At 40.2% G+C, this 27,789-nt stretch overlaps 1 protein-coding gene across 3 annotated transcripts in view; it reads left to right on the top strand.

Moving 5' to 3' along the window:
• Positions 1–27,789, top strand: part of LOC117370484 (guanine nucleotide-binding protein G(i) subunit alpha-2-like) — a 77,882-nt gene that overhangs the window by 36,968 nt on the left and 13,125 nt on the right. For all 3 annotated transcript variants that reach the window (XM_055221857.1, XM_033965919.2, XM_055221858.1), the window contains 2 exons: positions 17,463–17,505; positions 22,100–22,241. In XM_055221857.1, the coding sequence (XP_055077832.1) occupies positions 17,463–17,505; positions 22,100–22,241 (185 nt within the window). The remainder of the gene's footprint in view (positions 1–17,462; positions 17,506–22,099; positions 22,242–27,789) is intronic.

Genomic DNA, 27,789 nt, shown 5'->3' with positions numbered 1-27,789 from the left:
TATGCTGCTGACAGATAGTTGAAGTGTTACTGTAGCTTATTCAGGGGTTTCAGCTTTGTGTTTAAAGGTGACATTTTAGGGGAGTTTAACTATTCAAAAGATATAATATTTAATGTTGATTTGTCAATTACTATGGCAACTGTGTCAATAATGCCCACTGCTATCCATGTGCTTCTGACTGATAAAAATAACAAAAATTCACATATTCCGGCTGTACATGGTTCAATATCTTCTTCTTAGAAAGTTACATGTTTATTTTTTTACTTTATTTTAGACTTTTTTAATAGAGAGATTTAGAGCAGCAAAATTATAATATCAAGCGCAAAAATATAAGATGAGTTTGTGTCGATTAAAGGCACTAACTACTTTATTTTAAATGGTTTGCAGTGGTCCAAAGTTGTTGCATATTACCTTATGTATTCGAATTGCTAACTACAACTACCATGCTGACAGCGCTCTTCCTGATTTTTAAACAATAATATACTTTAATTAAATGCAGATGGCACACAGCTCTCTTATTTCTACCTTAAGAGCGGCTGATACATTATGTACATGTGTATGAGCAAATGTGTTTCACCCCAATACAGATATACATACAAATACATACAAATTGCGTACAGCCACTTAAAGTCTTCCATGGTGGTTAAATCCATATGTCACACTCCTTTTAAGCCCGAGTTTCTGATTGTAAAGTCAGGTTCAAAGTCTGCGTCCCTGGTTTAAACTGCAGAGGTGTTTGTATTGGTTTGGCTTTGGTCGTTGTTAAAGGTTTGAGGTTTGGTCTGCACCTGTGCCATGAAGGCCGACGGCTCCTTTGATCATTATGGGTCACTTTTAGTAATCGTATCGACTCGGACACAGCACTGTTTGAACTGCGACCTACAACACCGCACCAAGGGAAATGTGTAATTAATGATGTCTGGGAAATGTCATCAGAGTTGGTCTGGTCTGTGAAAGTCTGAACATGTCCAGTGACTAATGAAACTTCCGAAATCTGGGAAAATCCCTGCTGTTTTGTGGAAATGTTTATTTTTTTTTGCTGTTCTCCAGATGGAATAACATTTACTGTAGAGGAAATAATAGGAAGTGCATTATCATGAGAGTACATTCATTTTATCCCTATTCTCTATTTGGTGCTGACTTTCCGAACCTCGCTCAGGCTACATCAGTGATCTGATCCTCCCGTTTGCCCCTCTCGCTCTTTGAGGTCTCTGGATCAGAGCCTGCTGATGGTTCCTTGCACTTGTTTTTGGACCAGAAGAGAACGCTCCTTCCAGGTTGTTGATCCCAGGCTCTAGAACCATCTCCTGCTCTCCTTGTGTTCACTGGAGTCTGTTAATGCCATCAAAAAACAACTCAAAAAGCACTTTGTTGATCAAGTGTTTTAAGGTGCAGTAGTTTTTGTAGGGGCTGCCATATTGTTGTATTTACTCTGTTGTTATTTTTATGTGTCTTAACTTCTTGTTATGAAGCTCTTTATGACTTCCTTGTCTTTAAAAGCTGCTATATAAATAAACTTTGCTTAAATTACAATTTTTGTGAATTGGCTTACTGCATTTGACCCATCCTTCAAACTGTGCTGCCCCCATCTGAGAACTGGTATAAGGTTCAGGTTTACTTTACTGATCCTATGTCCTCTGCATTTGACCCATCCTTCAATGCGCCCGGGGACCCATCTCCTGATCTTGAGCTAGACTTGGTCGGGACTACTTCAGCTGGAGGATTTTTACCCATTGTGCAGGCTATGAGTTGAATAGGGAAACTGTAGTGCCTAGGAAACCCAGCCACAGGGACAAACATGGACCTTCTTGTGGTGAGGCTAGAGTGCACTCTCCTCCTATTTGCTTTCAAATGACACATGTTAGTTAAAATTGTCCCTTCTACATAGTTACAGAGAATAGTCGTTTTACTACACAGAACGAAAGAGTGTTATTAAACCTAAATCATGGTTTTTAAGGAGGTTGAATCAGACGTGTTTCGAACAGGCTCTAAAAATACTCAGTGAGGTCAAAAACTACAGCTGCGGGCCACACAGGGTAAACAAGTGGAAATGATGGCATGTTTTACAAGAAGTGACTACTCGAGAGAGCCGGAGTATGACTGAGCCAAGACATACCACATGTGCTCTATGAATCGTTTTAGCTGCTATAAAGATCTGATGTATGTTCATCGTTAATGTCATTCTACACGGTAATACTGTTGTCTTTCATGTTAATAAGCCTGACCACTGCAGTGACAAGAAAGTTAGGCGTTTAAAGTCAGTTTTATAGTGTGTTTGGAATATGTTTTAAAATGCACATAATCCAGTCACATGTCCTACAAGCTTGTGTACGATTGTACTTGTGCACTGGACTGTGATGATAATAAAAAACACTCTTTACTTAGGCAGTATAATGTCATTTTCAACATTAAATCATAGTACTTTCTTTTATATTACCTTGTGGTCTTATATCTGTGTAATCCCTCAGTCGTCCAGTAGGTTCCATAGTAGTCCATGGTTATATACTAGTCTGTGTTCTCTTATACTTGTTGTACATCTCAAGATTCACGCTAAAGCTTTTCAGGAAAGGTTCATTTCCGTCCTGTGAATGGGACCTGTAGTAGTGATACTTGCTCAATGAGTTTCTAGTTTCAATACTAGTTTTAATATCAAGTATTCATTCAACCTTTTACTGCTCAAATCTTCTTATATTGCCAAAAAATAACCAAAACATTTCCCAGTCATGCAAAGAAAAAGTACGCATGATAAATACTGACTGCCAAATAATATAGTTCCAGTTTCATATATTGAACAAGTCGATATAGTGATTTTAGTGGCAGGTCTAAATACGATATCTGTTTACTGTATATGCTGCGTTTTTTAAACTCGAGCCAGAACTTTCAGTGGAGTTGTAAAGATAGTAACTTTCTCTCCTATACTCCACATGTCAGTAATTAGAGATAAATTAATGATGATTCTATCCTGATTGCATTGTAGATAATGGCAGGTCTCCAGACAATCAGATTGTGTATCACGCTGAGTTTCATAGACATCCAGTGATTTCAAGGACATTTTAATAATTATTATAACTACTGTCCCAGGGTGGAGTTCATTCATCACTTTCAGTCCTGTCTTGGTCCGTGTGACTTGCACCGTGTAACTTTTTTGGTGGAATGTTTGTTATCCCATATATCATGCTATTGCTTTGCTTATAATTTTCCACAGTATCACATTAAACGCTCACCAGGAAAGTTACATAGTGCACTTTTAATATATAGTTTCAAAATTGGGGCAACAGTGGCTCAGTTGTATATCATTCTCCCACAAACCCAAAGATTGTGGGTTTAATCCCTGTTCCAGTCAATACATTCTGTGATTATGTCTTTGGCCAAATCACTTCACCAGCCGCTTGAATGAATACAGTTAGTGATTGTACTAACATGGCACTTCAGCTAATAATTCAGAGCGATTCTTTCTCATTTGTTTCCATATTTTATTAAAACATTTGAGACATTTTGTTCCTGTCACGTTTGAACATCACTGAGCTTCGTCAGATTCATTCAACAACATCACACCTCAGTGTTCGTGATATTTAAATGAGATTCGTTCTGTTCTTATGCTGGAGGAAGGAAGTGGTCTGCGTAGTTCTGATGTCATTCTTGTTTTGTTATTTATTTGGTTATCTAGACATACAGTCTGGACAGAGTGTCCTCACACTAGGCTGTGCTGGGCGAAGATACAGTTGAGTTCTCTGTGGCCCACACTGACGGTGGACGATATGCCAAAAAATTAATATTATGATTTTCTTGGAGCCAGATCATGATTTTAATTTAATCATGATTTATTTATATTTATTCATTTTTATATTGCTTTGAAGAGATACCTCACAGTGATTGGTGGATTGATTAAATCCACCTGTCACTCACAGCATTCTTAAGGCTGACCGACAAGAAGAGTGAGTGGGAACAGGTGTCTTTGTTTTAGCACAGAGCCACATTCAAGAGAGAATTACACAATATGACAATTTATATCAGCCTATCACCCAGCCCTATCCCGCACTCATGAACCATGGCTCAATGACATCATCATAAAGCGCTGTTTGTTTATATAACGCACTTCAATAATTGACATGTCTTTAATATAGTTGGACAGATATGATTCCTGCTGGTGATACACGCTCCTCAGATTCACTTTGATTGGCTTTGTGTGAGTGCATCCTAAATGACACTTCATGGTAGAGTTTACAACTTCTCTCACCCTTGACTCCTACCCTACATTTTAACTGAGAGAATTGTATTCCATTTCCATTTCATTGATTTTATTATGCTAAACACCAGTTGGTTGAATATGTACAAAAATATATTTGCAAGAATAAACAAGCTTTATTCATCTGTGAAAAGCTGAGACTAAATGCTACTAAATAATGATACAGGTCTATAATGAAACATCACAACCCACATATGCCCCGATTGAACTATGTGCCAACAAAATGTACATAGGATACTTCTTAAACACCTAAACTTGGACTTGTTTGGACACATGTCGCTCTAAAATACAAGAGTCAGAGTGGTCCCCAAACCTCTGATTGGGAAACACTGGTCTACACAGGGCTCCCTCTCATGTGACCCTCTCCCTCTGTTAGCGTAGAGTGTGAATAGTTGTGATAGTGTGTGGAGGAGTGTCAGGGCTGAACAGAGCAGGACTCGGGGCACAAAGGGAGCAGTGTAGACCCTCGGCTGAGAGCACAGGGGGGCTGTTTATGTTTGGGTTTGAACCTGCACTATATATGAGCATTACTGACCCATATAAGGAACTGCTCAGACACACCCACTACGCTCACATCCGCTAATGCTTTTACAGGCTTAATGAGGCAACAGAAGAGGTGATGGGACGCTGATATCCACAGGTTCCAGAATGAAGAAAAATGAGGAGCATTGCTACAGTTGCAAACAAAATATATATCTTTTTAATGGCTGAAACACAGAAATAGATTAGGTATGGATGTGGCCTAATTCTAAAACCAGGATTTATGGAGAAAAATATTTAGTATTGTGTAGGGGTGTAGCGTGTAATTTCATTTAATGATACAGTATCGATATCGTGGGCTGCTGTATCGATATATCACTAAGAGTATGTTTTTTGTTTTACCAAATTATTCTGTCAGCGCTACATTTGTGTGTCTTGTTTAGAGGAAAGAAACTAGTTTATACAGAACATTTGACATTTGATTCACTGTTTTGATGATTAAAACAGGTTTATTTCATTAACTGTGGTTTAACATAGACGCACAGTTGTGATTTAGTAGATATACAGTGATCCTTCAGAGCCATTAAACTGCACATGTCCCCATGCTCATATAAGCTGGAGAGGAATACTGGCCAATCTTACAGTCTGATGTGTTTTTATAGTTGGTAAAATGCACAAAACTAAATGCACTGTTGTGTTCATTCATCTTCAAAAAATGGAAACAAAATAAAAATTAAAAAATTTAATATAATATACATTTTTTAGTGAAAATTGAGTTGATCATTATGTGTCCCGAAAGCCATTTTTCACTGAATTGATTTGAAATATATCGTATCGTATTGTATGGAATCAACAGTGCACTGTTTTGAGATATGTATTGTATCGTGGCCTATGTGTCGAGGTATGTATCATATTGGTGACTTCTTAATGATACCCAGCCCTAGTATTGTGTAACTTTTCTGGTGTGGGGTCTTCATTTTTTCATGGAGACAACCCGGTGATGCGACCAAATTGTAGGTTTGGTCTGTGGAGAGGCGAGCCCACTCACAGTTAGAATGTTTATCAATAATATAAAACAAATGCAACTGTATAAATTGAATGCCATAGTGTGGAACATCCAGGCAAAGCACTGACATCCATAGAGGCAAGTGATGTCATCTCCAACCAGAAAACTTACATAATACACCTTTTTTCATGCAATATTTTATTATCAGTCTCTAAACAAATGCAATTGCTTCCAAAACTTTCACATTTTTGGACTCACTGGAGCAAACACCCGCAGCAGCTTTAACCACAAGAGGAAGGATAAATATTGAATGCAATGATTTTTAGTGTATGGTTCAAAATCAGAAGCCAGTTCACATTATATTTGAGTGAAAAGTGAAATATTTACTGCAAAATCTAGTCAAGAGTTGCCGGAATGTCAGAAGAGTCTTGCAGAGGTCTTAGCTGTATACTTTTGCATATCGCCATCACATTTTCAATTTAAATCCAATCATGATGAACCCATATTTCTCCATTTGCCACTTTTTCTACACATAATTATAACCTCTAATTTTGTTTCTTCTTTGTACCAGTTCTAAGGTGCCAACAATGCCTAGTGAGTGTTAAGCAGGATTTAGGCTGAAATCCATGGCAACGCTTTCAAATTTCAAAAGCCGTAGACGTTAACCTTTTGTTCTTTTCTTTAATGACTCAAATCCAATAACAGTTTAAAATGTCCTCAGACTCCTACACGGGCTGTGACTGACAGGTTCCACAGTTCTGACAAATGTGCCCGTCTAGGAATGGAGTCAAAAAATCATTACGTTTATAGGAAATTAATCGATATTTAAAGTGATATTTCAGCTAGATACTCAACTGAACAAGTATCGATGCTGAAAAAAGGACAAATTGAATCTATATTAGAGGGAGGCTCATGTGAGTTTTCTTGCCCCAAGCCTCAAAATTTCTGTTGACAGGCCTGATGAGAACAATTACAAAACCACAAGGTAATATTAACGTTTCAGTACTTGATGTTTTCATGTTATAAAGTAAAATTCCCCTTGACCCTGTACAGATACATTGTAAAATCAGCTCTAAAGGTCAAAATGAGACTGCTGTGTGCTGTTTGCATCTCATTATAAAGTGGTTTTAACTTCCGTAAACCAGGAAGTAACGCTGGTGCAGTGTTAGCATGCTAGTTGTTGCATATTACCATGGCACCAAAACTCTGGCCACTGGAAGTAGAGAAATGCGTTTATAAATTCATCCTGGTGAATAATTAGGATTATGAATATGTTTGTACTGTGAGGAATACGTTTGGACCACTGCAAACCCGTTTAAAATGAAGTAACTCTGTTTTTTTATGTTTTTAAGACAGAAAAAATATATATATTGTAGTGTATTAGAAATGTTTTATCATCGCAGTATCAAATTGGTATCCAGCATTTTCCTTAGTACTGGACTTCAGTTTGAAATTTAAGTATCGTGACATTTTAACGTGTCCAGAAGAATTGACAAAAACACTGGAATATGAACTGACAAATGAATGCAAGAATCACTTTTCAGAGCATATTTATACAGCAATTTTTATGTCAAATAAAACTGAACGCTGTTACTGTTACCATTACTACTACCTGTCCAATACACCATATATATGTAAAAATATACAGGCTGTGTATAAAAGCTGATATATTGGTGTATTTGAGCGACAGGGACGGAGATGGGCAGATGGCGACCAGGCCCGGGGCTAAAGACATGTCTGGACTGCACACTCACAACTGCAGCCAAAGCAAAGTGAGGAGAGAGAGGACAGAATCACACAAGTTTAGAATTACAACCCATATTTCAGGCCAACACATCTGAGGCTTTCGAGGGGGATTATCAATGTTCAAATGCAAAAATGAACATTATGATGCACAGTAATAAAAATATAGCAACATGAATTCAGTGTTAAATGAAATTGGACATTTGTTTTTCAATAGTCAAAATGATCACAACTTTAAGACAACAGGCTATGTTAAAGAGGCTTTTTGGAGCTTTTTACCTTGTTAAAACATTTTTACCTCATCAAAAACATGCTCAAAGACGTTTTAGGTGTCATCCATGCATGTTTGAGTAATCTAGCGATCTTTCCCGGGCCTTATTCAAACCCTCTTTGTGGTTATCAGTACAATTCTGTCCAACGCTCCGCCCACAAGCCTACGTCACCCATTCTCCCACATGAGAATTTTTCCATTAACGTACAAAAGCAGGATACAAAACAATATACTACAACTTCACAAACCTGATGCGATGTGCAGTAGTTTCATTAGCGGAATGCACGACAATTGTAACGTGGTAGTGCTCTGAAGAGGGAGTGACTTAGCGCAGAAAGGGGGGGGACTCAAAACATCAAACAAAAGTGAGCATTTTCAAAATAATAAAAAGTAGCATGTTTATCTAAATATGTTATGTGTTAGCAGTTAATACCCCCTAGTGCGATTCCCCCTGATTAAAGCTGAGAAACAAGTATTTTCTTATAAAAGTATACTATATTGTCTCCAGTTAGTCGCAGTTTGGTAATCACAAATTATATGACGTTCTCTGCAAACATCAATATCCTGTCTGCCTGAAAAAAACAAAAAACAAATCTGAACTCGAATTAGTCATAAAACTGGTCATACATTAGCTGTTAGATGCTTTTACAAATTGTTGAATCTTACTTCAAGTTGAAAGGCTGTAAAAATAACAAGACACTCTCCTGGTGATTAAATACTTTCTATTTAAGTCTGTGGTTTGGAAAGGCAAAAAGTCCTGTAAAAGTAATCACAAGTGGTCAGCCATTTTTACTTTAGGGAGGTTTCCAGTTGTATCTCTTTCTCTTCTCATGCTTTTCTCGCTTTACTTTCCTCATACTGTCATCTCTCTTTGTCTCTCTCTCCCTCACTTTCTGTCTTATATCTCTTATCTAACTCTACCACTCAGCCATTTTTGCTTTTTGGGAAATTTCTAGTTATCTCTTGCTTTTATCTATTACTCCCACGGTCTTCCTTTTGGGTTTTTCACTCCCTTACTCCCCCACTCTGTTCTCTCTCCTCTCTCACTCTTTCTTTCTCTCACTCTTTCTCTTTTGCTCTCTCTCCAAAACTGTGGTCGACCAGTCCTGTTTTAGAGTTCCCCCCTCTCTCTCTCTCTCCCTAGTGGCTCTTTTACTCTCTCCATCTCTGTATTTTTCTCTTGCTTTCATTCTATAAATCTATCTATAATCTATTTTGTTTTCTCTCTTGTCTTTTCTCTCTTTTCTCTTTGCTCTCTCTCTCCCTATCTATCTATTTATAAACATCACTCATCTTTCTTCCCTCTCCCTTTCTCTCTCCCTTACTCTCCTTTCGTTGCTCTCTTTCTCTCTCTCCCCCTTACTTTCTCTCTCTTACTCTGTTCTCTTTTTTTGCTCTCTATATGTCCCTCTCTCTTTCCCCGTATCTCTCTCTTCTTTGCTTATGCTATTCTTTTTATCTGCTTTCTTTCCCTCTCTCTCTCTCTGTCCCACTCTTTTTCACGATTTCTCTTGCCTACCTCTCTATCCCTTCTTCCCTTACACTCTCCATTTCCGTTCTCTTCGTCCTTCTCTCCCTCACTGTCCTTCTCTCTGTCTCTCTCTGGTCAGGGTTCATGTGCAGCCAGCCCATCTCTCTTTCTGTCTGTCTCTCTCTCTGTCTCTCTTTGTCTCTCCCTGTCTCTTTGTGGTCAGGGTTCATGTGCAGCCAGCCCGTCTCTCTCTCTCTCTCTCTCTCTCTCTCTCTCTCTCTGTGTGTCTCTCTGGTCAGGGTTCATGTGCAGCCGGCCCGTCTCTCTCTCTGTCTCTCTCTGTCTCTCTCTGCCTCTCCCTGTCTCTTTGTGGTCAGAGTTCATGTGCAGCCAGCCCGTCTCGCTGTCTCTCTATCTCACTGTCTCTCTGTGTCTCTCTGGTCAGGGTTCATGTGCAGCCAGCCCGTCTCTCTCTCTCTCTCTCTCTCTCTCTCTCTCTCTCTCTCTCTCTCTCTCTCTCTGTCTCTCCCTGTCTCTCTGTGGCCAGGTTTCATGTGCAGCCAGCCCGTCTGTCTCTCTCTGTCTCTCTCTGTCTCTCTCTCTGTCCCTTCTGTCTGTCTGTCTCTCTCTGTCTCTCTCTCTGTCCCTTCTGTCTGTCTCTCTCTGCCTCTCCCTGTCTCTTTGTGGTCAGGGTTCATGTGCAGCCAGCCCCTCTCTCTTTCTGTCTCTCTCTCTCTCTGTCTCTCTGGTCAGGTTTCATGTGCAGCCAGCCCGTCTGTCTCTCTCTGTCTCTCTCTCTGTCCCTTCTGTCTGTCTCTCTCTGTCTCTCTCTCTGTCCCTTCTGTCTGTCTCTCTCTCTGTCTCTCTCTCTCTGTCTCTCTCTCTCTCTGTCCCTTCTGTCTGTCTCTCTCTCTGTCCCTTCTGTCTGTCTCTCTGTGGTCAGGGTTCATGTGCATCCAGCCCGTCTTTCTCTCTCTGTCTCTCTCTCTGTCCCTTCTGTCTGTCTCTCTCTGTCTCTCTCTCTCTCTGTCCCTTCTGTCTGTCTCTCTCTCTGTCCCTTCTGTCTGTCTCTCTGTGGTCAGGTTTCATGTGCAGCCAGCCCGTCTCTCTCTCTCTCTGTCTCTCTCTCTGTCCCTTCTGTCTGTCTCTCTCTCTGTCCCTTCTGTCTGTCTCTCTGTGGTCAGGTTTCATGTGCAGCCAGCCCGTCTCTCTCTCTCTCTGTCTCTCTCTCTCTGTCCCTTCTGTCTGTCTCTCTCTCTGTCCCTTCTGTCTGTCTCTCTGTGGTCAGGTTTCATGTGCAGCCAGCCCGTCTCTCTCTCTCTCTGTCTCTCTCCCTGTCCCTTCTGTCTGTCTCTCTCTCTGTCCCTTCTGTCTGTCTCTTTCTCTGTCTCTCTCTCTGTCTCTCTCTCTGTCCCTTCTGTCTGTCTCTCTGTGGTCAGGGTTCATGTGCATCCAGCTCGTGTCACTTGAGGTCAACATCTCGTGAACATGTGGTGATAAAACTCCAGCTCCGCTCCACTTTTCCACTGTCAGTCTAAATATTTAGATTCTGCTCCTGGGCCCATTACACCTGTGACTTAATAGACCTAATAGCAGTCATCAAAATAAAGCCCCATGGCAGTTTAAGCCGTAAAGCTACATTACCCCAGATACCCTTCCGCTGGGCTCTACCATCTCACAGAAGTGAACATATTGAACCAGCTAATAGAATATTCATCATGGCGTCTAGTTGATTATTTATTGGATCGCTGCAACACATTTAGTCTTCAGTCTGGATGTGGATGTGTTAGAAGCAAGAAAAAGAGAAAGCGTAAGGATGTGGGGTAGTTTGGGGGTAACGTGGGTCAGCTGGACGAGGGTTGTTAAAAGTATCAGTGCTCAGATACTGAAACCATCGAAACTAGATACTCAATTGAACAAGTATTGATACTTGAAAAAAAAGTTTCATATTGATCTCAATCTTTATCAGTGCTTTTATTATTGTGTTCAAGCTCTATTCATATAATCCGATATTTTGTATCTGATTAAGTGTAAAAACTATAGCCACAGCTCATCCATCGCAGGCTTTAGTCCTGGTTTAGTCTGGGTTCAGTCCTGCTTTAGTCATTGCTATAGTTGGGGTTTTAATCCTTGTTTATAGTCGTTTAAGTCCTGTTTTTTAAGTCCTGATTCAAGTCCTGGTGTGTCGAGTCTTAGTTGTGGTTTTTAAGTCGTGGTTTTTAAGTCCTGTTTTTTAAATCCTGGCGTTTAAGTCGTGGTGTTTAGTCCTGTCTTACTCTTGGCTTAAGTCCTGGTTCACTTCTGGCTTTAGTTCTGGTTCAGTCCCTCTGCAGCCGGACTCCTGTGGCTCAGTGGACTCTGGCTCTGGTTTTGTTGGCCCACTTTGTTTTTGGCTCAAAGACCACACAGTCAGTACACCATCAGTTTAATCATGCAACTCTCTGGTCTCCATTGAGATGCTACTGTTTTGGAATGTTCCCCAATGTGGCATTAAACCCATTTATCTTTTTATTCATTTTCAGGTGTTTTTCTTGCTCAAAAATACACTGGAAAACATTCTTACTGTGAGTGGAGTCTCCTCTCCACAGATCAGACCGGTAACACTCAGTCTTGGAGGTGCCACATACTTGATTACACTTATGTTTTGATGCCATTCTGTGGAACAATTTAGGCAAAGTAATAACATCTCCATGGAAACGAGCAGGTGGTGGATGAAGTTACATAATGCACCTTTAGATTGTGTTTCAATTAATCGCACAGACCTAGTTTCAAAGATATGATGTCTGTAGTGTTGTCACGATACTAAAATTTCGATACTAAAGAATAGACCTTAGACTCAATACTGATCTTGATCCCCAAATTATCTTTTTTAGGCAATTCTACGGTGCATTTTTACTCTAGTTCTGATAAAACCCAAGACAAAACTGTTCAGGAAAGGTCAAATTTGATCCAGTTATGTGATTTATTACGATATAGATACTTACTTTAATGAGTATCTAGTTTCGATACTAGTTTTAGTATCAAGTAGTCTCTGATTTTTGATACTTTTTGACAACCCAAATGTATGCACTATATGTACATTTACAGTTTTAATGATTTTCTTCCCAACATAATCACAAAACCAAACCTATATTTCTTTTCCAAACGTGTCTCACTGAGGATACGTCGTGACTTAAATGAACTTGACATAAGATTATTGTGTTGTTGCTCTTAAACCTGGTGCTGTGAGAGGGGAGCACCTGGTCCAGTGGCAGCAGACCTCCTGATAGCGTTGATTAGGTTAGACCCCGGCCCTGTCTGTTTTTAGACCTGCTCAAAACAAAGACGTCTCTTTTGGGACATTTAAACGACCAAAACATCAAACGTCTGGACTCAATTCTGTTGTATAATCTACTTATGGTTTACCTTTTAACTTTTATCTTGGTTTTGGACTGGATTCATTTTTGTTTTTTCCACAAATATTACCATAGGCTATTTATTTTTTTTTCCATTTCCGACCGCTCTGGCCTGTGTTGTTAGGCAGTTGTTTCATTTATTGCTAAGATTTATAACTATGACATGGAATAAATGTGTTTAAAATATTGCCTATACATCAGATAAGAGAATGTGACCACTTACTATTTACATTTATCACAACACGGTGCAATAATATGTGGTATAATGTAAAGAAATATATGCATCTACTCTATAACTGTCAGTAATCCAGTCAGACAACTCAACCCAGTATTGACCTTGGAGTCCAAAGCAAATATATTAACTGCAGTCTTAATAATGAAACCAAATGTGGATGTGTTACATGCACTCGTGACTTGAAACACGCTCTAGTTTTGTTATTTTAATCCATAACGAATGATTGACTGAGCCTGCATATACATGTTTGTTCAATTATTAACAGCGGTTGGTATCATAGACGTGCTGCGTTAAACGACGTGTTCTTTAGAGACTGTGCCGCTCTGGAGGAGATGTGCTAATAAAAAAACGGTTAACCAAAGATCAATCCTTAATACGGCTGAAAGATTTGAGAAAAATATCCGATTGTGATTTTTCTAACAGGCGTCGAGATTTGGGATTTATGTTTTCGTAAAGGGATTCTGTTCTAAGTTCACAATTTAAACTTGTCCAGACGAATGAACAGAAAGACTGAAATATGAGGTGACAAACTAAATGGAAGAATCCCATTTCTGAGCATATTTGTACAGATTTAAACGACAGGGTTTGACATTTTTATGCACAATTGTTGGTGGTGGAAGTTTTGGTACTTGAAAAGCTGCAGCCTTTGCGATTTGTTAATCTCACAGCCCTGCCCTGTAACTATGTCACTTTCAATGTTATGTAAACTATGGGACTGCTACCAGCGGTGGAACGTAACGAAGTACAAGTAGTAAAGTACGCATACCTAAAATTTGTACTTGTGGATACGTTTTACTTTTACTTCACTACATTTGAGAGCAGCATCTGTACTTTCTACTCCATTTTCTACTCCTACTACATTTTTGAACTGGACTGAAAAGTAAAAGTATTTTTCATGATTGTTTGAGACCAGCTGAAAAGGCTGAAGATCTTGAACATGTTTGTAGTTTGAGGAAACAAAATTATACAAATAAAAACAGCAGTTGTTTCTTTTCTCAGTACAAATATGTATCAAAATCACTGCAATTGAAGCTTTATTAGACCTCAAAATTTGTGCGAAATACTTTTACTTTTTACTCTTTAAGTACATTTTTAAACAAGTACTTTGATACTTTTACTTGCATTGCTTTTTCAGTGTGCTACTTTTACTTTTAATTGTGTATATTTTGTTGCTCCTGTATCTGTACTTTGAATTAAGTAACAAAATCGAGTACTTCTTCCACCTCTGTGCATAACATGAAACAAGGAGGGCCTAACCAAATTAAAACAAAACTTGTATTTCATAAAAGTAATCATCAGCTCTATATACTTATCATTTTGAGAACCGCTGTTTGAAATATTACATAAACACACATTATAAAACATTTCTACCTGTACAGATCTCTTCCTTATAATATTCTATAGCAAGTATCCAACTTTAAGAGAAGCTACCTGCATTTGCTCCTTTGTGTCTCCTCTAGTATATGAATTATAAAGTCAGCATAGAAGGGCTGTCACTGCAAACGTCTTGTGTTTTAATAATAAAAGGATTTCATGATTTGTCTTAAGGGCATATTATAGAGACATCCAGCCCAAAACTATTATGTAACAAGGTTCATCCTGAGGTTTTTCCTGTGTTGAGTTACAAAGATGAGGCAATGGGTTAGTCTTCAAATGACCCTTCAAATGAAAATAAAGACTTCTTCACACAATCACGCACTTGTTTCTTGTTACAGCTTTTTTGTTAGAAGCCTTGACAAAAATGGACTCTTCTGAGCTTTTAGCAATGTTATAATACTGTTACCTCCTGAAAAAAATACCAAGAGTTGTGTTTTGTTTGAGTAACTCTTTATTATTAGTCTGTCTACATCTCCAAAGCTCAAAATGCTCTGTTCCACCTTGTGATGTCATGAAGTGGTAGTTTTCAAGTTAACAGCTTCTTTTACTTTTAGTTCAGTAGAGATTGGCAATTCCAGGTCTGAAATTATCCAAATGATTCGAGTGAAGGTGTGTGGAGTTTAAAAACACACTGGAGCACTTCCTGTATCACCACATGACATCACAAGGTGGAAGGGTTTTTTATTTGAGAGAAGAACTCAGCCTAAATATGTGTTAAACATGTGTGAATGAAACAAAACACAACTCCAGGTACATTTTTGATGAGAAAACAACATTATAACATCGATCATAAAATAGCGTAATATGAGCCCTTTAAATAATTTGAAAGCTCCACTTATTTAAACCAGCTTAACCTTTTCCGCAATGATAAAACTGTCTATTTCTTGTTGCTGTTTTTTTTGTTGTTTTGTCACTACCTTGAAAAACATCTGTGTTAGTGAAATGGCTGAAATGTGACACAATGAGGCTTTAACTGTAAGGTAAATATATACTGTTCCTTTTATTTAATCAGAAAGTTTTACAAAGTTCTTACTCTCTTCGGTGACTGCAGATGTTTTGAAGTTTATGATGCCATGCTGTTGTATTCTAATGATAAGCAGTACTGTACTTCATTTTGATTATCTTGTATATATTGACTTTACAAACAAACATGTTACTTTATGGTCCCAGGGCTGCATTAAGTAGCATGTGGAGATAATAATTGCAGACAATATAAGTTTCCTAAGTACAACCATAAAGCTGTATGATAAACTTCCTGTTTGGTGTGTTTGATACCGAGGTCGCTGCCCCCCGCTGGCATCCTGTAATACTGCGTACAAACACCCATCTACAGGTTTCCTCACAGAGATAAGCCACTGAAAACAAACATTATGTAACAGTGCAACAGAAGCATGTGTAAATTTTATTATGTTTTGAGTCAAGTATGATAGGACACCTGGGAATGGCTAACTTAGCTGTTTTTATGTTTCTGATGAACAGTTTAGAGCGAGCCTTTTGCCTTTTACGGTATATACATGGATATTCCCACCCTCCCAGAAAATCTTTCATGATACTCGTTTTATTATGGTAAAAAATGATCAAAAAACTCATTTTATCTTCTCTTCTTACTAATTATAATGGGTCTGTGCTTCGCTTGAGCAGAATTTTTGTAACCAAATCAGTAGTTGGCAAAAAGAACAGTAATTTTGCTTTCCACACCAGAATTATGCCTGAACCAAAAAGTATCAATTGCAATTTTTCCTTCACGTTTTGCAGTTGTGATTAGTATCGTAGCTCAGTTGGTGGAGTTTTTGTCCAATGATCCGAACGTTGGTGATTCGAATCCCGCTGTTGACATAAACATCATTGGTTAGTGGTCAGATCCACTAAGTCACAGGTTGGCGGTGCGATTCTAGCTCCCACAGATGAATGCTGTTGTTGTGTCCTTGGGCATTACGCTTAACCCACCTCGTTCCCAGTGTCTGCGTACTCTGGTGTTTGAATGTGTTTGTGAATGGGTGAGTGGTTCCTTGATGTAAAGCGCTTGAGTGACTTGAAGGTGGAAAAGTGCTATATAAAAATGTGACCGTTTACCATTTGTAACCGTTGTTGCACTAAAATCAAGATATAAAACCTTAAAACTCCCGCTAAACACTAAACATCTAAACTACATGGGTTTGCAGTTTCCAGGTTATGGGACAGGATTTAAGGTTTTATTTGAAGACATAATGTTACATAAATAAACCCAGTCTTTGCAGTTAATCCCGTCCATTCAAATTGGTCAAAATGTTGCTGATCCCTCTCCTGCTATTTTTACTTGTGTTTTTCATATGTTCCATTCAGTGTTTTAGTCAGCAGACCCCCTCCGACTCTCACACACATCCATATATCGTGTACTTAGAGCTGACAGCTGTCCATAGAAGATCTGTCTGTCTCTCTGGTTGTTACCCAGGGCTGCTCCTCGCTGTGTGCGGTGTATTTTTGGGGAGACATAACCCCGGGCCTGACCGCTCTGACAGGGTGGAGGGTTAGAGGGATGGAGGAGTGGGTGAGTGGCTGAGTGGAGGGGTGGATTCCTTGTGGCAGATGAGCCCTAGTGTATGTTCTCCTATGGCTCACATGAACAAGAAAAAGCCATATCCTGTCAACTGCGGCATTAAAATGTCCTTAAGAAGTGTGTGTTAAATGTAGACGTAGGGCTGAATTAAATATTTGACTACTGCGATAACTGATCGTTGACGTCCTGGAAGAGGAAGTTATTTTTTGCATTAACCGCAGCAGTTATTTTTAATGTATTATGTTTAAATAATACACTGAAATTGTACTGTCATTTTTCTCTAGGCTGTAAAATGCAGAGAAGAAACACATGAGCAGTGGTGGAATGTAACAAGTACAAGTAGTAAGATCCTTGTGTCCCTGAGCAAGGCACTTAACCCACCTCGCCCCTAGTGCCTGTGTACACTGGTGTATGAATGTGTGTGTGAATGAGTGAGCAGTTCCTTGAGTGTGTTTTGAGTGACTTGATGGAAAGGCGCTATATAAAAACGTGTCAAAATTGAACTGATGCCCGTCTCACATGCATCACTTTCTGACAATCTACCAATTCACCAATTTATTTCCTTTTCCTCTTGACATCTCACAGCCCAGTGTCAGGTTAAAGAGTAACAGAGGTCCAGATGTGCGCAGTCTGACAGTGTGTTGACATTATATCTACAAGAGCGTATTTTTAACCTCTGCCTGTTTTTCCTCTGTCCTGCAGGTGCTGGAGAGTCGGGCAAGAGCACCATTGTGAAGCAGATGAAGTAAGTGCAGCCATTGTTTTGTTCAATAATACATGTCTATGGGGCAGAAGCAGGAACAGGATGTGTGTCATATGTCACATATACACAGAGCAAAGGCTGAGGGGGTGGGGATGTCCCTGAAAGATTTGAAGTATTCTCATAATTTAATAATGTTTATAACACTTTGTGACTTTTCATGTTTTGTCGTCGTCTATTTTAGATGCTAATGCAATTGAAAGTACATTTCGTTTGTACTTTTAAGGAACATATTTGAAAACCACTTTTAATATTTTTGGTTTATTCGCTAGTTGGACAAAACCTTTCTATTTATTTTGTTGTATTAGATGTTTTTATTGCATCAAAAAACATCTGCCCTTACAGTGAGTGAGCTTACAACTCCACAAACCTGTCTCCTTCTGCTATAATATTCCACATTTGTGCATAAAACTATCTATTTCCATGGAGAATGTTGTTGCTTTAATTGTACGGTTCATCAAATATTGCTAATACAATCTGTAATACAATATTGTTACTACTACGACTATACTCCCACTGCTGCTTGTTGTGTACCCAAATGAAGCCTAAACCTTGGGGGTATGTTTAATGCTATACTGTGTAATACTTGGGCAAAACACTAGCTTATCCATGGAGACAAGCAGCTGGTGGACACTCAATTCGAAAAGTGCAACATGCGCTCAGTCGCCTTAGCCATAAAAAGCAATTAAATATTATATCTTTTGAATGGACAAAGGTCACAAAAACCTTCAAATCAGGGCAGAATGAGTTTCCTGAAACCTGTGAGTGCTCAGGTTTAGTTAGTACTTTTATTACTGAATATAATGAAATGTAATGAACATTTTTGCCCAAAACTAATAGTTGTTTTAGCTGTAATTATATCCAGAAACAGTATATGTCTACATGTCCTCCTGTGCGCTGAAAAGCCCATTCAAACCTTGTGTCTATGGGTGTGCAGTGTGCCGGTGCGCTCTGCTGCATGTTAATGAGGTCCTTTTGAAAACCTCACCCAAAGCTTCAGCCAATGGGACGTCCCGTGTGTGTGGCCCCAGACTGTGCAGTGAGGGGGGGCAAAGAGACACCCCCCTAAACCAAACCAGCAGCATCCATCTCAATCTAAGTCCCATTCATCTGTGTTTCTTTGTCCCAGCGTCATTGTGGGACGTGTTATAAAACTCCTTGACCCAGTTATTCTCAAACTTACTGTAACTGTGTGATTCAGATGACATCACAACAGTGGAAAGGTGAATAATATTTAATACAGATGGGAGCGTGTAATTAATATTGTTAAAATGTGGATTTTTGTTGTAATATAGCAGGATTTTAGGTGTCCAGTCTCGTTTGTGAATTAACTTTTTAGATGTTTCAACAAAAAGTACAATGTAATCAATCGGGGAAACTGGCTCTGGCTCTTAAATCCGTGTGATGGTATGTTTAGAGTGTTAAATACAATTGAACTAACAATCGTATAATAATAATAAGTTGGTGTGAGTTAAAGGGGCTGTAGTGGCATTCACACCAGTTCATAACAGATGGACTTTTTCTTTGCTGTAGTGTGGAGATTTGTGGTTATGTTTTTGCAACATCATCAGATTTGAGCTGTAGAACGTAAAACTGACTAACAAACTACTTAAGTTTAGTTTAGTCATTTCAGCTCATGTTTTTTAATATTGTACATTTAGATTTTTTTTCTGCTTCATGGTTTGGTTTAAATATTATCGTTTATCGTCTATATTTACTTCAGTGATATATTGAACTTCAAAATGTGTTATTGTGACAGGTCTAGTCCTCAGATTATTGAAAAGTCATTTAAACAGTTACATGTGATGTGAGTGATCTGCAGGTTTCGACCAGGGAAATGTAAAAAATTGAAAGAGTTGGCCTATTAATTGACACATAGTGGTTGAAGGTAACGAAGTACAAGTAATAAAAAAACTACTGTACTTAAGTAGAATTTTTAGGTATCTGTACTTTGCTTAATTACATTTAGTAGATACTTTTTACTTTTACTTCACTACATTTGAGCACAGGTATCAGTACTTTCTACTCCACCACATTTTTGAACATGACTGAAAAGTAAAAGTCATTTATATTCAGTTTGAGGGGTTCGCAGTAACATCATGACTGAAGTGTTCTTTGAGAAAACATAAAAAATACAAAATTCACAAGAAACACATGGATTCGTATTGCTACTGTTGACCAAAATATGTATCATTTTAATCAATATCACTACTAATATCACACTTTAACAACTTAACATTTGTGTGAAATACTTTTACTTTTTACTCTTAAAGGACATTTTTAAACAGGTACTTAAATACTTTTACTTAAGTAGATTTTTTCTTGTGACACTTTTACTTTTACTTGATTAACTTTTTCCCTCTGTATCTGTACTTTTACTTAAGCAACAAAACTGAGTACTTCATCCACCGCTGCACACATCACATAGAACATCTAGTTATGATTTTTCTGGCCGTGTAAATGTACAAAGACACAGAAAGTTAAAGGGGCTGAACATGATTTTTGTCTGTGCAATTTAGTAAATAAATGTTTTCCCCTTTACACAAATAAAGCAGTTCCTAGTTCATAGTGAGTTAAAATGTGTGCTCTGTCTGTACCTAAATAGCAAACGTTTTCATCAGCTGCAAACCAGGAAGTAACGGGTGAGTGTAGTGAGCAGGGGAGGTGTTTTCAGCAGTGTTGTAACGCCCAAGTGCTCGGAATGAGTTATGAAGGTGAGGAATAACTGTTGACCTCTACTTCTGTGTATCACATTTTAAGACAGTATAAATGGATAAAACACCTTTAAATAGGCACTTTTTAAAGAGGGTCCACTAGGCCTGTCACAATAATTAACATACTGACTTATTGATCAATACATGAAAGCTTTAAGCGTATATTTGGGGGTCAGTGTTTATCCTGTGCACATTTTCTTTGCACTACTGGGAAATTTTTGAACTGTATGATAAGATTTAAGCCGTAAAAGGTTGAATTAATAACTTCTATGACTCTTTACAGATGCAAATTAATGACTAAAGTGTTTCATTATGCTGTTTATTTATTGCAGCTTATGATTTTTTTAAATATTGTACACTTAGAATAGGGTTATTTTTTCAGTGGAATAAATTAGTTTCAGTATTATCGTGTATTGTCTATATTTGCTTTAATATTTCACACTTCAGAATTTGCTGTCGTGACAGGTCAAGGATCCACCACCTGCTTGTCTCCATGGAGATCATTTTGCTTTACCTGAAATGTATGATTTTAAACTTTTTTTGTTTTTATGGCTGAAAAAATGCCAGATTTTGACACAAAGAACGGCAATCTACTATAACAATACATTTGACTCTTCCACATGAAAGATTCGGTGCAGCCTCTTTTGGGTGGACTATATGACTCCTGTAGGGTAACTTCAGCTCTGCATTTGACCCATCTGTTGGTGCTACTGGGGCAAATTGTCTGGAGCATTGTGTGACCGCAGTGGGCCCTTTTCCAGATCTTAGGTCAAGATCTTGGTCAAGAATCAGCAGAGGGGGGAGATGTATTAAAAAAGATGTCAATTTTTGTCTTGTTTTTTTATATATGAAAGAACAAAGTATATAATGAAAAGTATTTAAAAATCTGCTAAAGTCTATTAACTTTTTGTGCAGTTTTTAAACCAAACCCACACGATTTACAGGCACACTTCACTTTTCAGATTGATTGCCATAATATTGTGTAAATATGATCATCCTGACGACATATAGAAAACCTCACCCAGACGTATAGCTGATGTTCAGCTCGATACAGATGGATATAAACTTTGTTAATCCCAAAGGAAATTTCATAGCGGCCAGCTGTTAAAACAGTCAATCAATCTATCTAATCTATATCTATCTGGTTTATAGATTATATTTTAAGGATTTTTGTCCATTCAAAAGATAATTTATTTTCAGTTCTTAATTGCTATGGCAACGTCTAGATTTTCATCACTCTGAAACCTATGAATGCACGATTTTTTTTCTTGCTATAAGGAGACAAGAACAGTGGATGAAGGTAACAAAGTAAAAGTAGTAAAATGCTGTACTTAAATAGAATTTTTAGGTATCTGTCCATTTTAAAGGGAATATTGTTACTTTACAGATCCCTGCTCTCAACTGTAGTACTTTCTATTCCACTACATTTTTGAACTGGACTGAAAAGTAAAAGTATTTTTTATTTTTGTCTGAGACCTGCTGAAAAGGCCGATTATTTTTAACATGTTCATAATTCGAGCAAACAAAAATATACAAATAAAACTGCTAGAAAAGAAAGATTGATTCATTTGTTTCTATTGAACAAAATTCAGCACAAATCTTTATCAACTTCTGAAAAATCCCAAATTTGAAACTTTATTCTATCTCAAAATTAACACAAAATAGTTTTCCGCTCCGGTATCTGTACTTTTACTTAAGTATCAAGCTTGAGTACTTTTTCCACCTCCAGAGAACAATAACAGGTCGACTGCTCTGATACATTTGATTTTTAGCAGAGACTTGATACATTTAACATTAATTTAATTTTGGAAATATTTCAAAAACTGTAGTACTAATGGGTGCTGTCTCTGTGTGGTTGTGTGCAGGATTATCCACGAGGATGGGTACTCAGAGGAGGAGTGTAAACAGTACAAAGCTGTGGTCTACAGTAACACCATCCAGTCCATCGTCACCATCCTCAAAGCCATGGACCACCTCAAGATCGACTACGAGGACCCGGCTAGAGCGGTACGTCTCCAATACCACTGCCATATAAGAGGCAGAAGATTTTAAAAGACAAATGTACAGCTTTTAGTTGATGTTATAGGGTTATTACAAGAAAACTGGAAATTAATCGATAGTAAAACAAGTATCAAAACTATATGCTCATTTTACGATTTAATATTGAAAATCACACTCTGTTGTTTAAAGAGTGTAAAAAAATATACCTGGGATTGCTTCATTCTCACTTGTTTAATAAATCCTGTATACGTGGTGATTTTGTAACTTTGTTTTGATTTTCCCTGAATTGTTGCGTCACAGGTAGGAATCTAATGCGATTTTAAGGGACAGTATAAGTAAAATGGTTTATATCAATCTAGAGTGGCATCCAGACTGGTGCTCAATGTGTATCATGTATATCATAAAAGGAGGTGATGAAACCACGCTACAGACTGCACATCTTTATATACAGAAAAAGTATTTAGTCTTGACTGACCAAACTTGTAAAGAAAATTCTTGTACAGTTTATAGTTCTTAAAGCTAAATTGTAATGTATTGAGCCCTTAAAATAGTCCTACAATGTATTTTTTCACGTCTCCCACTTAATTATATTACAATAAGTCTCCAAACAGACCAGTAACTTACGAATAATACCTTGATAAATAAACTCGTCGGCATAGCAACCAAGTGTCACATACAAAAGCATTTACATAAACAACACATAAACATTTACAAGATCAACAAAAGGTGTCAACTCTGAGCTAAACAATAAATATCAGATCATTATAACATATAGACATGATGGTAATTATCCTGTTTAATTGACCTTATTCTGCCCCGCCCACTTTTGCCGTAAATGCTGGTAAACGGAGCTTTTTTTGTGGTGGCCCTTTCATTTCAATGGAGAATTCAGGAAAAGTTGTACGTCTAAGATCTGATATAAAGTAGGTTGATTTGCGTAAAAAGTTCAGTGTTCATTTGAAGTCGACTATACACCGACTGCAACTTCCAGACGAAAGATGAATAAGGCTGTGATCTGAAGTTTAGCAGGAGTATTGGACCACAAATGTGAAGCCGTATACATACAAATACTGTGTAACATAAATAATTACCGAAGCCTCTTTTTCCTCTCCTCTGAACTCAGCAGAGAGTCTTGCCTTGAGCATGTGAGGCCATAGAAATTATGCAGAGTACAAATGTTATGCAGTGCGCTGTCACTTTAAATCATTTTATCTACTACTGCTGTGTTTGTGCAGCTCCAACAAGGCATAGAATAAATATAACCTGGACTAAAACACAGACTGCATAGAAAACAGTAATGGATTTAAAGAAAAGAGGATGTTGTGTCACAAGATGGTTGCATGACTTATTTGCATCAACTAAGTGAAGTATATATGCAAATAAATACTAGTACTATGTAAATGAAACCTTATATTCCCACAGTTATTATGATTCCAGCCCCGCACAGTAAGGACATGGAGTTTTTATATGTTTTTAAATGCAATAAAATAACCCAGAATGAAAAATCCTGCTTTTATTTTAGTCTGTTTGTTGGCAAAAATGTGACACTCTATGGCTTTAGCATTGAAAACACAAAAATATGATATAGCAAGTGTGAGAGAAGACTGAAATCTGAACTGCTAATCTAAACATGTTTGCAGCGGTCAAAGCTTTACTAAACTATAGCGTTAGCAGGTTGTGTACAGATTAACCCACATGGAGAGACTGGAAATTGGGTATATATATATTAAGAAAATTGGTAATATCACAATCGTTGCCTTGGAAATATGCAAAATAAGACCCCCAGGCTTAGAAATAAAACATATTTATAAAGGCAATAAAAAGAGCTGATTAAAAAATACTAATAAAACAAAGACATTTACAGGCACGCTTTAGCACACTGTTGAATTATTACTGTATTGTCTGAATGTTATCATCAGGACAGTAAAATGAAACTGAGATATTCATTTGTTCATTCACAGAGAGATTAGGTTTTATTTTAGAATATTTTGCACATGACTACAGACATTTAACGGTGCCATATTACACAAAATGTATTCTTTCTGAGCTTTAAGTCATGTTCTAATGTTGTTACCTCTTCAAAAACAGACCTGGAGTTGTGTTTTGTTTCACATGTTATTATTAGTCTGTCTACATCTTCAAAGTTCAAAATGCTCTGCTCCACCTTGTGATGTCATGAAGTGGTAGTTTTCAAGTTAACATCTACCTTTTACCTTTTGTTTAGTAGAGATGGTCAATTCCAGGGCTGACATTAACCAAATGATTCTAGTGAAGATGTATTGAGTTTAAAAACACAGTGGAGCACTTCCTGTATTACCACATGACATCACAAGGTGGAACAGAGTGTTTTCTGTTCGAGAGAAGAGTTTAAATATGCAGGGTTTGTGTGTTAAACATCAACTCCAGGTCTGTTTGTGATGAAGAAACATAACATAGATCAGAAAATAGCGTGATATAGGACTTTTAAAATACATTTTATAATCCAGCAAAGGTACAAGGAAAGACCCAAGGCCTGATGGTTATTAACGTTCAGCAGAGGACCTCGCATTGTCCTTTGTTATTTTGATTTTGTCGTAACGGTGCGGATAGGACCAAAAGATGCAGACCAGAGCAGTTTTAACAGTGTTTATTTACAGCGGTGAAAATGCAGTCTTTAAACAGGTCACAAGAGCAGGTACAGGAACCGGGGAGCGGGAGACGGGTCAGGCGGGTGCGGTGCAGGTAGAGGCGGGCAGGACAGGACCAGGACGGGGATAGAAGCAGGTGCGGTACCAGGGCAGGCGGATCAGACGAAGACCAGAGCGGGGAGCGGGTGACAAACCAGAGACCAGGACCGGACAGGAGACGAGACGAGCAGGAGACGAGACGAGCAGGAGACGAGACGAGCTGGAGACGAGACGAGCAGGAGACGAGACGAGCAGGAGACGAGACGAGCAGGAGACAAGACGAGCTGGAAGCGATACCGGGACTGGAACGTGGCGGCAGGAGCTGGGCGAGTAGAGGCAGGAATCTGGAGGGTGCATAAATCCAAATGAGCATTTGCAGGAAAGTACCATATAACAAAGCTTAGCAAGAAACATTCACGTTTTACACGCGGACGGTCTGGCACCGAGTGTAGACTGCCAAGCCTTCTTGTACTCAGCAGCAGGTGGTGGTGATTAGGCTGATGCACCCCAGGTGTGCACGGGAGGAGTCAGGCACTCCACCCAGCTCCAGACACACAGGTAGGGGAGGGGGAGAGAGCACGGGAGGACAGGGAAAACTGACATCATGACAGTACCCCCCCCCTAAGGTCCACCTCCTGGTGGACCCCCAGGCTTGTCAGGATGAGCGCGGTGGAAGTCTCTCACCATGTCGGGATCCAGAATGCGTGCCCTGGGCACCCAGGATCGCTCCTCCGGACCGTAACCCTCCCAATCGACGAGGTACTGGAGGCCCCTACCACGGCGACGAACGTCAATCAGGCGGCGGACGGTGAACGCCGGGTGGCCGTCAATGACTCGGGCGGGCGGTGGGGGATCGGCCGGAGGGCACAGGTCGCTGGTCCGGACTGGTTTAACCTGGGAGACGTGAAAGGTCGGATGAATCCGGAGAGACGGGGGTAACTGGAGGCGCACCGCCGATGGATTTATGATCCTCATGATCTTAAACGGTCCCAGGAATCGGGGGGACAGCTTACGGGAGTCCGTCTTCAGCGGGACCGTCTTGGCGGAGAGCCAAACCATCTGGCCAGGTTGGTATACGGGCGCCGGGACACGGTGGCGATCGGCCGTCGCCTTAGTGCGCGCTCCAGCCCGAAGAAGGGCCGCCCTGGCCTTCTTCCAGATCCGGCGACAGCGCTGGAGATGGCGCTGAACAGACGGGACGGCGAGGTCCCTCTCCTCCGTGGGAAAGAGAGGGGGTTGATATCCCAGCGATGCCTCGAAGGGAGACATACCAGTGGCGGAACTCACGAGGGAGTTGTGAGCGTACTCTATCCAGGGCAGGTGAGTACTCCAGGTCGCGGGGTTGGCGGAGGCTGTGCACCGTAGGGCCGACTCCAGGTCTTGGTTGGCCCGCTCCGTCTGCCCATTAGATTGTGGATGGAACCCGGACGTGAGGCTAACCGTGGCCCCCAAACTGTTGCAGAAAGACCGCCATACCTGAGAGGTGAATTGGGTCCCTCTGTCGGACACGATGTCCACCGGGATGCCGTGGAGTCGGAAGACATGACTGGTCAGCTGGTCGGCAGTTTCTTTGGCTGTGGGGAGCTTAGGCAGGGCAACGAAATGGGCGGCCTTGGAGAAGCGGTCCACAATGGTGAGAACCACCGTGTTCCCCTGGGAAGGGGGAAGGCCCGTCACGAAGTCCAAGGCGATGTGGGACCAAGGGCGACGAGGAACTGGGAGAGGATGCAAGAGACCAGAAGGGGGTGAGTGGGAGGCCTTGGCCCGAGCACATACCTGGCAGGCGGCGACATAAGCCCGGGTGTCTGTGTCCATCGTGGGCCACCAGAAGCGTCTCCTGAGGAGGGAGAGAGAGCGACCGGCACCAGGATGGCAGGCGAAACGGGAGGCATGGACCCACTGGAGCACCTGAGACCGGACAGAATCGGGAACAAACAGTTTATCTGGAGGGCCGTTACCTGGGTCGGGGTCGTTGGTCTGGGCCTCTCGGACGGTGTCCTCGATATCCCAATGGACCGCGGCCACCACACACGAGGAGGGGATAATTGTTTCTGCGGTGACCGGGCTATCCTCCAGGGCGAACTGGCGGGAGAGGGCATCTGGTTTGACGTTCCGAGATCCGGGGCGGTAGGTGAGGAGAAAGTTGAAGCGGCTGAAGAAGAGGGACCAACGAGCTTGACGGGGATTGAGGCGCCTGGCGGACTGGATGTACTCCAAGTTTTTATGGTCGGTCCAGACGATGAATGGTTGCTCCGCCCCTTCGAGCCAGTGGCGCCACTCCTCCAAGGCCAGCTTTACGGCAAGGAGCTCCCGATCCCCCACGTCATAATTGACCTCGGCCGAGGACAATCGCCGGGAAAAGAAGGCGCAGGGACAGAGGCGGTTGTGGGGGTCGAACCTCTGCGAAAGCACGGCCCCCACTCCCGAGTCGGAGGCGTCGACCTCCACGATGAATTGCCGTGAAGGGTCGGGCTGGTGCAGGATGGGAGCGGAGGTAAATAGTCTCTTAAGCTTCTCGAAGGCTGTCTGCGCCTCAGGAGACCAGGCAAACTGCAAAGCAGGAGAGGTGAGTTTAGTTAAGGGCGAGATAACCCTACTAAAATCCCGGATGAAACGTCTATAAAAATTGGCAAAGCCGATAAATCTCTGGAGCTGTCTCCGGCTGGTAGGAACGGGCCACTCAGTGACAGCCTGGATCTTTTCAGGATCAGCTCTTACTTGGCCCCGCCCCACAATGAAGCCCAAAAAGCTGACCTCCTCTGCGTGAAACTCGCATTTCTCAGCTTTCACGAACAGTTTATTCTCGAGGAGGCGCTGGAGAACCTGGCGAACGTGCTGGTGATGCTCCTGGGGGGACCGCGAGAAAATCAAGATGTCATCCAAGTAAA

This window comes from Periophthalmus magnuspinnatus, chromosome 5 (genome assembly GCF_009829125.3).
Source record: "Periophthalmus magnuspinnatus isolate fPerMag1 chromosome 5, fPerMag1.2.pri, whole genome shotgun sequence".
Classification (NCBI taxonomy): Eukaryota; Metazoa; Chordata; class Actinopteri; order Gobiiformes; family Gobiidae; genus Periophthalmus; species Periophthalmus magnuspinnatus.
The sequence above is the reverse complement of the archived record's forward strand: the minus strand, read 5'-3'. Positions and strand labels throughout refer to the sequence as shown.